Source organism: Ciona intestinalis, chromosome 12 (assembly GCF_000224145.3).
Source record: "Ciona intestinalis chromosome 12, KH, whole genome shotgun sequence".
In the NCBI taxonomy this organism is placed as follows: Eukaryota; Metazoa; Chordata; class Ascidiacea; order Phlebobranchia; family Cionidae; genus Ciona; species Ciona intestinalis.
This window is the reverse complement of record NC_020177.2, coordinates 2,412,316-2,429,000: the sequence shown is the minus strand read 5'-3', so window position 1 is coordinate 2,429,000 and position 16,685 is coordinate 2,412,316. Positions and strand designations below refer to the sequence as shown.

Below are 16,685 nucleotides of genomic sequence, written 5' to 3'. Positions count from 1 at the left end.
AACGGTTAAAAATAGTTTGTTTTCACATACACGCAAAATACAGGAAATCCACCAAAATACCGCACTGTTCAGAGAGCTGGTATTGAATATGCCCTGCTGACGTCAGCAATGACGTATGAGCTGGGACAAACGAAGTGTCGGGAGTGGGGAGGGGAACTTGCAACGAACCCAATCACCGATGCTGGTCTTGCAAGGTTGGTCGATGGTTTGATGTTTAGTTTGGTATATAGTAGGGCGTGGAAAGATGGGACACTAGGGTGGGGAAAGATGGGACACCTTTATCACATAATATCCAAATATCCTGACCGTGTTCTAAACAATCTATGGAAGGGTCTATGGAAGTCGTGAGGATACGGTTTTAAAATTCTTTGAATGTTTTTTTGTTTACCACCAAATGGGACGATAAGATGGAATAAAAAGGTGTCCCATGTCCCCCCACCCTATTATTCTCGATCATGAGATAAATCTTACTACAGTGATTTCATTTCTGACAGTCAACTTAAATTCAAGTATGCTATTGATTCGAAAGTACGAAAAGACTGAAAACGGTTATTTTAAATCAAAACTATGAATACACAGAATATATATATATTAACTTACGTAACCCTCGCGTGGCGGGCTACATTTGGTATATAACACGGGTGTTTTGTTTTATACACTTTGTGCAAGCCTACAAGTCACCACGTATAGTAGGGTGGGGGAAGGGACACTTTTAGCACATAATATCCAAATATCCTGATCGTGTTTTAAACAATTAACAACGGTCTACGGGAGCCGTGAGAATACGGTTGTATGTTTTTTTCAAATGTTCTTTGTTTACTACAATGGGACGAGAAAACTGATTAAAAAACTGTCCAATCTTTCTCCCCACCCTCACACACTATACGTAACTTTGGGGTGTTTTTTTTCTATATGGCTGGCAATTTCGACAATTCGTTAGAAACCACTGGGTTGGAGCAATTGCCGTTAAGCGTTTTGCTCAGAACATACACGTAAAACTGTGGATGCGGGGTATAATTGTTTAATTACTTACTGCATTGCAGTTTTGTGACCACTCTGTACCCCGGCGGGACAAACAAGAAGGCCTGGGTTGGTATGAACGATAAAAGATCAGAGGGAACATTGGACCTTGTTACAGGGGTAAGATGGCATAACTTTATAACGTTAACTAGATTTTAAATGCGCATGGAGTTTATGTTTAAAAGCTATATACAGAGTATTGTGGGGTGAGATGGGACACTTTTAGCACCAATATTCAAATACTCTGATCGTGTTTAAAACAATTAACAATACGTTTATGGGAGTCGTGAAGATACGGTTTTCTATTGTTTTAAATGTCTTTTTGCTTACTACGAAATGGGACGGGAAAATAGAATAAAATATTTCCCATCTTCCCCCGTCCTACTTAATTATTATAGGTTGGGGTAAGACGGTCCACGTTTTTATTCCGTTTCTAGTCGCATTTGGTAGTAAACAATGTATATTTTAAAATTATATTGCATTTGGTAGTAGACAATGTATATTTTAAAATTATATAACCCTATATCCCCATGACTCTATGATAGCGTTATTTATTGTTCAAAACATGACCAGGAGTTTAATAATTCAGACAACCCATTGTTGACCACTGGGTTGGAGTCATTGCCGTTAGGTGTCTTACACAAATACAAACACGCCCACAATGTTACTGTTAACGAAACCCCATCATTTATCATTGCAGGGCACGGTTAGTAGTAGCTTAGTAAACTGGTATTCTGCTGGAAATACAGAACTTGCGGATTGCGCTGCAATTGCTCCGGACCAAGCTGGGAAAGTTTCACTGTTGAGATGCGACCGTCATAGACCGTCACTGTGCCAGAAAACACACGTACCAGCAGGTCAGTACAAGTGAATTGTTTTACGCTGTTTCATTAGGCATGGTCTATAGTCTGTAATACCCTAGGACGTAGGGTTATGTGTCCCATTTCTCCCACCCTACTACACATAGTGGGGTGGGGTAAGATGAGTTTCGTTTTTAATTAATTTTCTCATCCCATATGTGGTAGTAAATAAGAAATACGTACGTAAATGGGAGAATCAGCAATAGCAAAACAACAGTTGTTAGAACCAAAGTAAGGTTAAAACACGCTACTGAGAAAATGTGTGGAAAAGAGAGTCAATTAAAAATCGTAGATGTTGCATTCAAAAGTGATGAAATTTTGCTTTCATAGTAAGCACATTACAACGTTACATAAAAATTGTATTTATTATTTATTTTCAATTTCAGTTGATTCGATGCCGTCACCGTGTTTAGCTAACTTGACCGTGTGCGGTCAAAACATGTAAGATTTTTTTATTGATTACTTTATTGTTAACTTAGTGGTCACTAATGGGTTGTCCAAATTACCAGTTCCACATAAAAAAAAATACAAAAAATCCCGCTTAAAATATGAACATCTGTCGTTTTCCGCCACGCGAGGATAAAGTAAGTTACATTGATTCATTAAACTCAAAATAGCTTTGATGCATGAGAAAAGTACAGTGTTTGCATTTTCCGGTTTTATAATTCTTTGAACGTTTTTTGTTTACTACCAAAGGGAGCGAAAAATAACATAAAAACGTCCCATTTTACCCCACCCTACTATATTATACTTTTGCTGCAAAAGATTTAAAAACAAAGGCCAGGACTTTTCTTTTTGTATAACAGCTTTACATCATAACATAACATTTTTTAATAAAAAACAAAACGAATTGAATCAACAACAAAACGACAGTCGTTAAAACACGTTGCACTTTTTACTTTATTTAGTTAAAGAACATTGTTTCGTTGTTTCCGTTCGGTAGAACGGTATCAACTTTACCAAAGCTAAACATTATGTTTTCACATGGTAGTTTAAACATGCTACAGCATGTTTACGTATAGTAGGGTGGGGAAAGATGAGACACCTTTTTATTCTATTTTCTCGTCTCATTTGGTAGTAAACAAAGAACATTCGAGGAATTATAAAACCATGCCTTCACGACTTTCATATACCGTTGTTAATTGTTTAAAGTGTGCTAAAGGTGTCCCTTCTCTCCCATAGTACTACTTATATACTTTTCTCTTAATGCTGTAACATTATGATTTCATAATGCGACCACTAGTTACCGGACAATGGACGGTTCGTGCAACAATCGATTAAACAGCGATCGAGGGCGAAGCAGGCGAGCTTATAAACGGATGTTGCCAGCTTCTTACGAGGACGGCGTAGGTGAGTCATACCGTAGGGAGTAAATAGTAGTGGTTTCTGCAAATCACCCCACGAATAAATATAATCAGTATAATAGTAGGGTGGGGGGGTGGAACCCCTTTAGCACATAATATCCACATATTCTGATTTTGTTTTAAACGATTAACAACGGTCTATGGCAGTCGTGGGGATACGGTTTTATAATTCTTTAAATGTTCTTTGTTTTTTACCAAATAGGACAAGGAAATAAAATGAAAAGGTGTCCCATCTTGCTCCATTCTATACTATATAATGACTAATTGTTTTTGCAACGAGATCTTTTTAAGATACTTTTTACCAAGATTACCATATGTACGGAACTAACAGAATTATACGCTTTTCTAAAGTTTGTTTTTATTTTGAATTATAGCAGAGTGGGGTAAGATGAGACATTTCTTTTTTTCCATGTTCTATGCGGTTGTATACAATATTTACAGAATTATGCAATCATTGCACTGCGGCTCTTAAAGGCCGCTGTTATTTGTTAAAAAAACAGAAAGAATGAGATTTAGCTGTTAACGGCATCCCATCTTACCCAACTGTACTATAGTTCTGAAATAACACACTTAACGTCTATTTTTTTCCAGGTTCGCCGCGGGGTGGCGCGCGACTCCCTTCTGCCCGTGCGGTCACCCAGGCGATTCGAAACGACATAAACGAGCAATCAAGCGTGGCCAGTCACCAGTTTCCGCTATGGGGACAATTACTCGCACACGACCTTTCAAAGCTAGGAGAAGATAAAGGTAAAATTAAATGCTAACGTTTTACGCAGAATTAATTTTTAGGCAACTTTTAAAACTATCGGTTAAATAGACACCCAATCTGTGATAGCTGATATATTAGCTATTATTTTAAGTTTGTCATCATGCTTTTTTCAATTTCTTGAATAAATGTAACTTATTTACCCTCGCGTGGCAACGCAACGTTAGTCCTTATAACAGGGGTGTTCTGTTTCGTACACCTCGTACCAGCTTACGAGTTATTACGGCGTATGTAACTTTGTGGGTGATCATTTTGGGGAATCTTTTTTTTAATATTTGTTTTTTTTTTTATGTATGGCTAAGAATTTAGCCAACCCATTAACTTAAAGCTTTAGACAAACCGTTAACTTCTTAATTTGTTTTAATTGGATTCATATCGGTACAAATTTGTTTATACTGCATTGCGGTTTAAGCAGATACGACATTATTTAAAACTTTAGCTCCGATAGTTTTTAACCGTAGCGTCTTTATATAACGACTGTCATTTTTTCAGTTCATTCCCTTTTTTCACGGTTTAAGTTATTCTTATCTTCGTTACTGAATTCGAAGAGATAAATAGAATGTTTAGTAAAATGGAGCCACTGTTTTAGATGCCAGCGGAAAACTGCGACTTGACTGCCCGTGCGGGGATTCGAACCCATTATGCTTTAATATCAAGATTCCCGATAACGACATTATGAAACCGGAAAAAGATTGCATACCATTTGTACGAGCTAAAAGCGTTCTGGATATTAATTGTGAGTTATATTTGCGTTGTGGAATATATAGTGGGGTAAGACGGGACAGCTTTAGCAATAATATCCAAATACCCGTCTGTGGGAGTTGTTAAGAGTACAGTTTTATAATTCTTTCAATGTTCTTTGTTCACTAACAAATGTGTCGGAAAAATAAAATGGTGTCCCATTCTTCCCAGTCTACTATACTGTTATATACCGATGCCAATTCAGCCTTTGTCAAGTAGTTATACACCAGACAACATAACAAAAATAGTTATTAAAACCAACTTTAAAGAAAAACTCAAAAAAAACTCTGGAAAATGACTTAATATTTTTCACTCAGTAAAACTTTTTAATATTTTTTTTTATATCTTTGAAAAAATCCTATGATTTACCTGCATAACATAACTTATCAAGGTAAGAACAATACCAGGCAACAGGAGAATACTATTACTGCATATATTGATGCAAGTAACATATACGGAAGTAATGACCAATTCAAGTCAAGCCTTGTTTCAGGTTAGTATGGGATACTATATAAGAACATCTATTAAAAATCACCCACCCACAAAGTAACATATTTGGCAACTCGTAAGCTGGCACGAGGTGTGTGAACATGCGTGTTATAACGACTATCGTTAATTCTACTGTTTAAACATAGCGGATTTAAAAGCAAGATTGACGAAATGTTAGAAGGGTGGGGTAAGATTTGACATGTTTTCATTCTCTTTTTTCGTCCCATTTGGTAGTATTTAAAGAAAATTTTCAAATACCCTAATCGTGTCTTAAACAAATAATAACGGGATATATTGAATTCGTGAGGATACGGTTTTATAATTCATTAAATGTTTTTGTTTACTACTAAATGGGACGAGAAAGTAGAATAAAAAGATGTCCCATCGCCCCCCATCCTACTTTCATCAAAGGAATAAATTGCCGGATTTTTTATATTTTGACGCAGGTCAGAACGACGGGAAACTATTAGTTGGAACCTACAATGCGTCGTGTCCATTCCATTCTGGACTTCCTCTTTTAACACAAATCCATTCTCAAATCAGCAGTCAGTTTGAATGCGATGCTGCGATCCATAAGCCAGCGGATAAACCATGTTTCGCAGCCGGTGAGTAGAAGTGGAAGTTCTTTTTGTGAGAAAATGAAATGCCTATTTGTGGAAAAGGAAAAATGGAACATTGGAAATTCCTTCTGTGTAATAAATGTATTTTCCGTCGCTATGAAAGCCAAAAATGTCTGTTCAACGGCCAACGTCTTTGCAGTTTTTAGCATCTGGATACAGTATCCGTTAGTAAAACATACGGTGCGGAGGTATATATAACGTACAGCAGTTACTAGCGTATTGTAATTGCTTATATGAGACTTAGTTTGTACTTTTTTTAATGGTCGTATTCTCAATGTTGGTGCAGCACGTAAATAATCGGCGTTTTAAAAATACAGCTAGCTGGTATACACGGCTAAACCCTTTTAAATGATCAAATCGTCTGTTTTATCTGATGACAACGTATTTTTGCCGGACGAAAAAAAATAGAGGGTAAATAAGCTGCCAATCAAAATCCACATCAGTTGACGGGGCAGAAAAATCGTGCCAATTGTAGTACTTTACCAAACATTGAACAACTCGTTCCCAAAGTGCATCCGATGCATTAAATATAACTGATGTAATTAGTTGTTTTCTTATTTTAATAAATAAGCCCCTTATTACATATTGGGGGAAGTCTGATAAGCATCTTTGATAAAAGGGTAAAACATAGATAAAAGTCTAAGAACCACTGGTATAAACGGTGGTGGCTTCATTTAGATATTGGCGTACACTACAGTCTAAGTATAGTCTAAACTTCACACAAATTGAAAATATATTTAACACAGGGGACATCAGAGCAAACGAACAAACCCCTTTAATGGCAGATCATACAACATGGTTAAGAATGCATAACAAGATAGCAGATCAACTGGCCAACATAAATTCTCACTGGGACGGAACCAAGATATTCGAGGTAGTACATAATGTAGTTGGTTGGGTCAACGTCACGCCGGGAAACGGCGCTTGTGTCCGCCATTACGGAGTCCACGGAGCGTGAATCGCTTATACAAATGCATGGTCGGCGTGTGTTTATTTGGTTTTTGTAAGCGATACAAAGCTTGGTAGAAGGCCATTTTTACGCGCAGAAGTGCTTGGTTCTTAAAAAATCGCAAACAGAAATATAAAAACGTAACCTCACGACTCTAAAGGCCGTTGTTAATTGTTAAAACATGATTAGAAAATCGAATTTTAGTGCTTACGATTTTCCATCTTTCCCCACAGTAATATAATATAGGATGGGGGGAGATGGGACACCTTTTTAATATATTTTCTTCTCTCATTTGGTAGTAAACATGGAACGTTTAAAGAATTATAAAACCGTATCCTCACCACTCACATAGACCGTTGGTAATTGTTTAAAACACAATCAGGATATTTAGATATTATCTGCTGAATGCGTCCCATCTTACCCCACAGTATTATATAGTTCTCTAAGATATTGTAACAAAACCGCTTACAGACAGCTCGGTCGATAGTTGGCGCTATGCATCAGCAAATTACATTCAACGAATTTCTCCCAATCATGTTAGGTGATGACGTCATGAGAAGATTTGATCTCAAACTCACGGATAAGGTTCGATTATTACGTCACAGTGGTTGTTTGATAATTACGTCACAGTGGTCTTTTGATTATTACGTCACAGTAAAAGTAACTTTACCTTTTTTCTAGATTAAAAAGAAGTTTTGACTTTTGTTTTATTCGTAAATGTGTTATAACAAAAACAGGATAAAATATCTCATTCATTACTTACCAGCATAAAACATGAGAAAAATGTCATTCATTTATTCATTCATTTATCATTCAACAGGGCTATTATTACGGATACGATCCCCTCTATGACGCAACAGCGGATATATCTGTGATGACAGCAGCATTAAGACTCGGTCATACACTGGTCAACCATGTTCTTACTCGGCCGAACCCCGATTACTCGATAAACCAAAACGACCCAGTAATCGACCTACATACACAGTAAGCACATTCGTTTTCTGGTACAATATATGGGAACTAGAACACCTTATCACATATTCTCCCATTTTTTAACACCGGTTTTTTATTAGTTTTAGTAGAGTGGGGTAAGGTGGGACACCTTTAGCAGATAATTTCAAATATCCTGATCGTGTTTTAAACAATTAACAACGGTCTGTGAAAGTCGTGGGGATACAGTCTTAAAATTATTTTAATGTTCTTTGTTTACTACCAAATTGGACAAGAAAATAAAGTGAAACAGCGTCCCATCTTCTGAGTGGGGGGGGGGGGGGCATTTAAGCACATATTGCCAATATTTTAACATCCTTTCAAATAGTTATTAACAGCAATCGGCTATGGTGCGGTTTATACAGTAGTGAAAATCCTGTCATACAAATCTGAAACACTTTAGTTGTTTATCATCAAATGGGGTGTAAAAATGGCCAGCTGTCTCCAACTTTACTCCACTATGATAACTGTCCTACGGTTACATGCTCGGTAATGGAACGAATTCTGTTTAAATTTCAGGTCCAATTGCGAGCCACGCTGTAGGACCTCACCCAAGGGGTGTATTACCAAAAATTTCAAAGCACATTTTTATTTTTTAGTTTACTTTAAAAAAAATATATTTTTTTTTGAAAAGGTTAAACAAATAGTTGCCAGAGGTATCATGTAGTAATTTCTACTCGTTACAGATTTTTCAACGCGATTCCTTTGTTTGAAAAGTTTGGAGCTGGTTCGGTTATTAGGGGTATGCTGACTGATCATGCTATGAAGTTCGACACAGATTTCGCTGAGGGTTTGATTGACAGGTTGTTTGCAGAAGAAGGTAAAGTTTAAAGTAGAATATGGGCAGTGTTTTTACTAGTACTATAGAGTAAAATGGGGTACCGTTAGCATGTTTTGAAAAATTAACAATTGAAACGGGTTGTAAGGTTAAACGGCTAAACAGCTCTGGCAATGAGTGAATATTCTTTTTTTAATCACCAAATGGAATAAGAAAACAACAAGGAAAACGTGTCCCATATTACCCCACTTTACTGTAGATTTCTTTATAAGATTTGAGTTCAAAACCCTTTTGAAAACAAATAGCATTTAAACCAGGTTGGCGGCGGTATGTATATGTTGCATTTTAGCAGGTCTCTGTAAGTACGGAAATTGAATTAATCGTTTAATTCAAACAACATTGGTCTGTTTTTATTTGAATTGCCAAACTATTTCAGTGTTGTGAAAAGCGGCAATTTTCACCAGAAAACGTTCATTTTGGTGTACTTTTAAGTCGTTTAAGATAAAGAGGCCGATTTTCCCATATCTATTGCGAGTTTTAACGCCTGCCGTTTTGACGTTGATTTCTTTCTCTTTATTATTTAAATAACATCATCTTCATTGCCGTTTTCGAAGAGAAAAATAAAAGATTAGGTTATCTTAAACGACATACAGTAGGATGGGGGAAGATGGGACACTTTTTAACTCTATTTTCTTGTCCCATTTAGTGGTAAACAAAGAACATTCAAAGAAATATAAAACTATGTCCTCATGACTCTCATAGATCGTTGTTAATTGTTTAAAACACGATCAGGATATCTGGATATTATGTGCTAAAGGTGTCCCATCTTTCCCCACCCTACTACACCAGAAAAGGTAATGCAATTTTTCATTTTTAGGTAAATACGGCAAGGACCTTCCCGCGATTAATATACAGAGAGGGAGAGACCATGGCGTGCCGTCTTACAACGAACACAGAAAGTTCTGCGGTTTGAAAGCAGCAACAACTTTTGACGAGTTGATTGACATACCATCTTCTATGCAAGAAAGGCTGAAAACTTTATATAAGTAAGCGTGTAAGATATGGCGTATTTATTGGAATCGATTTATTTGTCTTCAACCAGGAGTTAAGTACTATGAAATTATTTTTAAACTGGGTTAAATTTACCCCTGAGAGTAAATTCCTTGTATTAAGAGGGTAAATGAGCTACCAATCAAAATCCACATCAGTTAATGAGACCGAAAAATTGTGCCAATTGTATTACTTTACCAGACGTATTGAACAACTCGTTGCTAAAAAGCTAGCGCATCCGTTGCATTAAATATAACTGATGTAGACAGTTGTTATCGCTTTTTAATAAATGAGCCCCATGTTACATATTGGGGGTAATCTGAGGCATCTTTGTTAAAACGGTAAAGCATACAAAAAGTTTAAGAACCCCTGTACTATAGGGTAGGGTGGGAAACCGTTAACACACATTTATAAATATAACAAACCCTAATCATTATTAATAAAACACACTATGAATGAAATCAACACAACTTATCCGTGGCCTATACGGGCCCCAAAAAAGGTGCGTTAAAACATTCTATGTCCGAAATATTATAGCTTGTGACGTATTAGTTATGACGTATAATTTGTGACGTCACACAGTGGTGTCGTGGACGACATAGATCTATTTGTTGGAGGGATCTCCGAGAATTCGACAGCAGGCGGAATAGCCGGGCCAACTTTCGCGTGTTTGCTGGGCCACCAGTTCCGTGACCTGCGCAAAGGGGATGCGCACTGGTTCGAAAATGGAGGGAGGTTTTCTACCCTTACACCAAGTAAGAAAATGCAGTATAGTAGGGTGGGGGAAGATGGGGTAGTTTTTTAATTTATTTTCTGTCCCACTTGGTAGTAAACAAAGGGCATACGAAGAATTGTAAAACCATATTCTCACGACTCCCGTAGACCTTTGTTAATTCCTTAAAACACGATATTTCGATATTATGTGCTAAAAGTGTCCCGTCTTCCCTTATCCTACTATATAACTTATAATTCCGCTTGTCGGTTATTAATTGTTGAAACGTGCAAAGCATTCATGCGTGAATTAATGAATAAAATTAATAATTGTAACTTTTTTCTCGCGTGGTGGGACAAAGACAGTCATTGTAACACGGCTATTCTTTTTCATATACACCTTATGCTTACGAAGTATGTAACTTTGTGGGTAAATTTTGGAGATCGGTACGTTTTTTTGTTTGGTGGCGAAATACACACAAATAAGCGAATACTAAAATTGCTTTTGCGGACAACCCATTCTCGACCACTGGGTTTATCGAAATTGCTATCGAGTACACCTTTCGCTATATAGTACTGTGTGGTAATATGGGATACCGTTATAACATAACTTCCTATCTATTCTTATTGTGTTATAAACAATTAACAACGATTTTAAAAATCGCGGGCTAGGGCTATATAATTTTGTCAATAGTTTTTGTTTGCTAGCAAATTTAATAAGAGGAAAAAAATACTACATACGTCCTATTTTTTTAATATTTGTTTTTTTTAGGCCAATTGGAAGCTATCAAGTCTGTGACGTTATCAAGCGTCATTTGTGACGTAGCTGATAACTTCACAACGATTCAACCGGCAGCCATGAAACTGCATAGGTTGGCGGGCAACCAACGCATACCATGTAGTTCTATAAAGTCGCTGGAATTAAGCGCATGGAATGAAACATCTGTAGGAGATTTTCCAAGTCACGTGGAAAACATCAATACAGCAGGTCTGCTTTATTTGCGGACGATGGAATTTATTTATTTGTTTTTAGTCTGGAGTGGTGCAATTTATATAGTACTGTGGGGTAAGATGGGATACAGTTACCACATAATAGTCGATATTCCCTGAACCGGTTTTAATCAATTAACAACGTTTTTTAAAGTCGTTAAGGATGCAGTTGTTTAATTCTGTAAATATTCTTTAAACAATTACCAACGTTTTTTTATAGGTGAAAAGGATGCAGTTGTTTAATTCTGTAAATATTCTTTAAACAATTACCAACGTTTTTTTATAAGTGAAAAGGATGCAGTTGTTTAATTCTGTAAATATTCTTTGTTTAGTGTCAATTAGGACGTGGCAAAAATACTAAACATATTCCATATTACCCCACCCGACTATACGTGTAATATAGTAAGGTGGGCAGAGATGGGACACCTTTTCATTACATTTTCTTGTCCCATTTGGTAGTAAACAAAAAAAAAACATTTAAAAATCATAAAACCGTATCCTCACGACCCTCACAGACCGTTGTTAATTGTTTTAAAAACGGTTAGAATATTTAAATATTATGTGCTAAAGGTGCCCTATCTTCCCCCGCCCTACTATATATTAATCTGAAATTCTTTTTACTATTCTATTTTTTTTTACACATTTAAACGAATGTTGTATAGATTACGTTTGGACAATGTGGTTTCCCATCACACATTACGACACCACAAGCCTTCCACTTAACCCTGGGACATCTGTCCTCCGAAGCCTGCGTGTATACAGGCCTGATGACGTATGCAATGACGTCATGGGCACAGATATGCGGAGCGTAAACGGCTACATGCAAATTCGATTTAAATGCCCACCGGGGCAGATCAAGGGCACCGACTTTCCGTTTGTCGACTCCGCCGAAGGTTAGTGACGTAACAATAAAATGACGTCATAGTAAAAAAAATGTGACGTTTCATTCATAGTGTGTTTTATTAATAATGATTAGGGTTAGGGGATTGTTTACATAAACAATCGTGACGTCATTGCGAAGTTGTGACGTCATTGTAAAAAATCTGACCACATACTAAAAGAGTGACGTCATCGTATAAAATTGTGACGTCATTGTAAAATATTACGACGTCATTGTAGAAAATTGTGACCTTGTCGTAAAACATAATGAATGCGGCGTTATTGTTAAAATTGTAGCATCACAGTCTAAGTTTGACGTCATAATTCAAAAGTGTAACGTCACAGTAAATATAGATGTACCGTGATAGTACAAAAATTTACCGTCACAGTAAAAAAAAATGTGACGTCATAGTAAAAAAAATGACGTCATAGTAAAGTTTCGCCGTTTTAGCTTATTGGACAAGTTGGTCGGACCAAACGTCGCCACAATCGCCCGATTTCGTCGACGATGAAGGATTGCCAGGCAGTAGTGCTTGTTCTAAACCAGTAGCTGTACAAGCACAAACATTGGATGGGGTAAGTACGTTTAAATTTGGATTATGTGATAGCGGGTTCGACGTATAGTACTGTGGGAGAGACGGGACACCTTTAGAATTTAATATCCATATATCTTGATCGTGTTTTAAACAAGTAACAACGTTTATGGGCGTCGTTAAAATATGTTTTTATAACTCTTTGAATTTTTTTTGTTTACTACCAAATGGGACGAGAAAATAGAATGAAAAAGTGTCCCATTTTCCCCCACCCAACTATAACAGCAATCATAACAAAATGTTTATTTTTTCTTTCGATTGAAATTAATACAGTAGGGTGGGGGAAGATGGGGCACCTTTTAACTTTATTTTCTCGCCCCGTTTAGTAGTAAACAAAAAACATTCAAATAATTATAAAACTATACGACCACGACTCCCATAGACCGTTAGTAATTGTTTAAAACACCTTCAGGATATTTAGATATTATGTGCTAAAGGTGTCCCATATTCCCCCACCCTACTATAGTCATATTTAACTAACATAATGAAGAGATTGGGAATAACATCAATAAGACAGTCGTTATAATACCTTTAGAAGAAAATAAAAAGAGAATTGGTTAAAAAGCGTGACTGTTAAACTGTATGAAAAGCAAGAAGCAACTCACAGTGGGTTACAGATGTTAATTTAAAACAGAAAACTACGTTATTGTAAAACTTAAGCTAGAACAAAGAATCAATTGGCCAGAAAAAACGATGACGTATTATTAACAATCATTTTGTAATATGACGTCACAGATACCAGCGCGGGAAAGCGGTGACGTATTTGAGATGCTGAGTCCACAAGATGGACTCTTGTGTCGGGGGAAGCACCAGCCGGGGCTACAATGCAAAGATTATAGAGTTCGATATTTATGCAACCGAGGTAGTTATATAGGACAAATATTGTTATAATATTGTGATGCAAGTTGGGATATACCTTTAGCTTATAAAAACCCATATTTTATAATCGTGTTTTTAACACTTAACAACGCTTTTTTGGAGGCGTAAGGGCACGAGTATATGATTGAAAGTTAATATTTGTTTTTTACTATACTAAATTAGAAAATAAAATGAAATGAAAACATGTCCCATTTTATATTAACCTGTTATATATAGTATGGCGGGGGAAAACTGGGCACCTTCAGAACCTAATTTCCTAATATCGGGTTTTAAACAATTAACAACGGTCTCTGGGAGGCGTGAGTATATATGGTTTTATAACTCTTTGAATATGTTTTTGTTTACTGCCAAATGGACAAGAAAAAAATGAAGAGTTGTTCTTTTTTTCACCCTATTCTAAATATTAAGTTTGAATTTGTTTTTCAGGGTAAAAAAGAAGAACACAGAGTGCATTGTGTACATTTTAAAACATAAAACGTTATGTTGTGTCATGTGAGTTCCTATTTATTAACGCCCCTTCTAAATACATGTGGTACATAGATATATACGGTAAAAGTACTTCTGCTGTTATATGTGTTGGATCAACGGTGTGACAAAACAGAGCAAAAATACATAAAAACAAGTTGAAATAGAATTTGACATCGCTATAAGGATTTAACCACTCATTATTTGATTACTTTACCATAACATACCGTGTATTTATCTAAGATAAATTAGAACAGCGAAGAGAAGGGGATGAACAACAAAACGACAGTCGTAAAAACACGCTGCGAGTAAAAACTATAAAAGTGTCGGGTAAAAACTACTACAGGTGCTACAGGTGTTGGGGTTTTTACTTGACAAGGACATATCGTCGTTAGCCTTTAAACCTGGGGTCTAATGACATTTACCATTGTTCCTTTTCTACATATATATTGTCTTTGTCTTTATCTTTGGTATTTTTTATATTTTTTTTCCTAAACTAATCTGTAAGATTCTGCTAGTGTTCTATTACGGTTTGCCGAGCTGTTGGCCGGCTATCTTTCAACCTGGTCTTACACCCAGCTCAGTACCATCGTTTTATTATGCCTAGGGTGTACTGGGAGCAATACGACACAAGACACAAATTAAGACCAAACACCCTTTCCTTGCCTTTTTTATTTTCTTTTCAATATTGGTTTAAGTAAGGGCCTAAAATAATCAAAAATACAGCAGCCTCACCGACCCTGGAACACGCAATATCTGGGCTAGAGGAATAGGCACGTTTAGCAATTTACCACAGCGCGTAACCAAGTAAGGTATAATAGCAAAAGGAAAGCTTGCTTACCGAATTACTGGATAAGATGACAGCGACATGTGGACACCTATACAGAAACGAGAAGGGTATGATAGTGGTTTGATTACTTGTGTATCTGTATAATAGGACAAAAACATATATATAGTAGAGTGGGGGAAGATGGCACACCTTTAGCACATAATATACAAATATCCTGATCGTGTTTTTAATAATTAACAACAGTCTATGGGAGTCGTGAGGATATAGTTTTATGATATTTTGAATGTTCTTTGTTTACTACTAAATGGGACGAGAAATTGGAGTTAAAAGGTGTCCCATTTTCCCCCACCCTACTGTAGTACTGTGTGGTAGGAAAAACACGGTTAGCACAAAATATTAAAGAAAAACACTTTTTAAAATGAAATCGTGAGTATATGGTTATATAATTTTGTTAAGGGCGCTTATATATTCAAACATACTATAAATAGCAACTTTCAAAATCCCATATAATCATTACCGCGTATATACATATAGAGACGTAGACATTATATATTACTGTGGGGTAAGATGGGATACCGTAAGCACCCGAACCCCATACTTCTCTATCGTGTTTTGAGCAATTAACAATGCGAATCGTGAAAAATCGGTTATTTAATTATGTAAATATACCTTTTCTACTACCGAATGAAATGAGAAAAATGAATAAAAACATGTCCCATCTTATACCCCACCCTTCTATGCTGAGTGAGTGTCGATTTACGTGTATATAACATTTCTATATATGAGTATTTTTAATATAGCACCGGAAAACTAGGTTACCGTTACTTGTTACTGTGTTTATACCTTAAAAACCAACCCTACTTACGTTTTAAAGCTCCAATTTAATCAAGGAAGATATGCATGTTGGAGATTCTGCGTATCATAAGACCAAAAACAAAGTCCCAATAGGTTTAGCTAATAGCTTAAATCTGTAATAAAACGGAAAAGAGTTGGAAGCAAAATACATTTGCTACTTCTGTGCATAAATATTGCTATAATCTGAATTTTAATCGTTGGCTTTTCACTTTGGTAAATATCAAAATGCACTCAACAATAACAGTTACATGTTCGTAAACCTGGACTGAATCGCACCAAAACACGTTTCAAAACACGACGTAACTTCTACAGGCGCCCCTTCGTAGCTGCAAGCAAAGTTTCGCAAAAAACGCTAGTCCCGCTTCTCACATCCTAAATTTCTCCTCGCTTTTTGCTCCTTTTCACGAAATATGATGTTTACTGACTGGAAGAAGCAGGACTGCCGCATGTAAAAAGATTTCTGTGAATGATTTCCTGTTTTAAACCGAAAATATTGATTTGTGAATATAAACAGTTAATTTTTGTATTTAAATTTAAATTTTCATTCATAAAAAAAGCATGTTTTGTATATGTATGATGCAACAATGCCTTTGTGTTGTAGGAAGGTGAACTTTTATCCACAACAAGAAACAAACTCGTTTTTTGAATGAACCAACAGAACGAGTTATATTTCACCAACTTGTTTGGTATAAAAATACATCTAACAGGCTATTAATAATCTATCACCAAACGCACTAGTCAAAAGTTTAAATTTTGTCTATTTTTAATAATATCGTCAATTTAAACGCCTAGTAAGATAATTGCCTTTAATTGGACAACAGCTGCTGCCGATCATTGCGCAACACCCACACAAACCGATACAAACTCATTTTTATTATAAAAACCTTACTTCAAAT

General features: G+C 36.2%; 2 protein-coding genes and 1 long non-coding RNA gene across 4 annotated transcripts in view; 1 reads left to right on the top strand and 2 right to left on the bottom strand.

Annotated features, from left to right (window-relative positions):
* LOC100182257 (solute carrier family 23 member 2-like) overlaps positions 1 to 8,785 on the bottom strand; it is a 22,468-nt gene extending 13,683 nt beyond the window's left edge. Inside the window, exon 1 of the mRNA XM_026837216.1 lies at positions 8,778 to 8,785. The gene's annotated coding sequence lies outside the window, so the exon portion shown is untranslated. The remainder of the gene's footprint in view (positions 1 to 8,777) is intronic.
* Positions 1 to 14,364, top strand: part of LOC100179918 (myeloperoxidase) — a 17,232-nt gene extending 2,868 nt beyond the window's left edge. The window contains exons 5-24 of the mRNA XM_002120523.2: positions 44 to 194; positions 1,044 to 1,140; positions 1,721 to 1,877; positions 2,267 to 2,321; positions 3,124 to 3,230; positions 3,836 to 3,991; positions 4,600 to 4,746; positions 5,143 to 5,244; positions 5,687 to 5,845; positions 6,607 to 6,734; positions 7,281 to 7,394; positions 7,630 to 7,793; positions 8,486 to 8,619; positions 9,455 to 9,623; positions 10,210 to 10,382; positions 11,111 to 11,326; positions 11,991 to 12,221; positions 12,659 to 12,783; positions 13,536 to 13,662; positions 14,106 to 14,364. Of these exons, the coding sequence (XP_002120559.1) occupies positions 44 to 194; positions 1,044 to 1,140; positions 1,721 to 1,877; positions 2,267 to 2,321; positions 3,124 to 3,230; positions 3,836 to 3,991; positions 4,600 to 4,746; positions 5,143 to 5,244; positions 5,687 to 5,845; positions 6,607 to 6,734; positions 7,281 to 7,394; positions 7,630 to 7,793; positions 8,486 to 8,619; positions 9,455 to 9,623; positions 10,210 to 10,382; positions 11,111 to 11,326; positions 11,991 to 12,221; positions 12,659 to 12,783; positions 13,536 to 13,662; positions 14,106 to 14,110 (2,717 nt within the window). The 3' untranslated portion in view covers positions 14,111 to 14,364. The remainder of the gene's footprint in view (positions 1 to 43; positions 195 to 1,043; positions 1,141 to 1,720; positions 1,878 to 2,266; positions 2,322 to 3,123; positions 3,231 to 3,835; positions 3,992 to 4,599; positions 4,747 to 5,142; positions 5,245 to 5,686; positions 5,846 to 6,606; positions 6,735 to 7,280; positions 7,395 to 7,629; positions 7,794 to 8,485; positions 8,620 to 9,454; positions 9,624 to 10,209; positions 10,383 to 11,110; positions 11,327 to 11,990; positions 12,222 to 12,658; positions 12,784 to 13,535; positions 13,663 to 14,105) is intronic.
* Positions 12,501 to 16,685, bottom strand: LOC113474793. Of its 2 annotated transcripts, none has more exons than XR_003396482.1 (4): positions 16,674 to 16,685; positions 15,800 to 15,902; positions 14,986 to 15,070; positions 12,501 to 12,757 (listed from the first exon to the last, which is right to left on the bottom strand). It is a non-coding gene; the product is annotated as an uncharacterized LOC113474793 (long non-coding RNA). The 2 variants fall into 2 exon arrangements; XR_003396483.1 differs by having other exon boundaries at positions 14,986 to 15,022.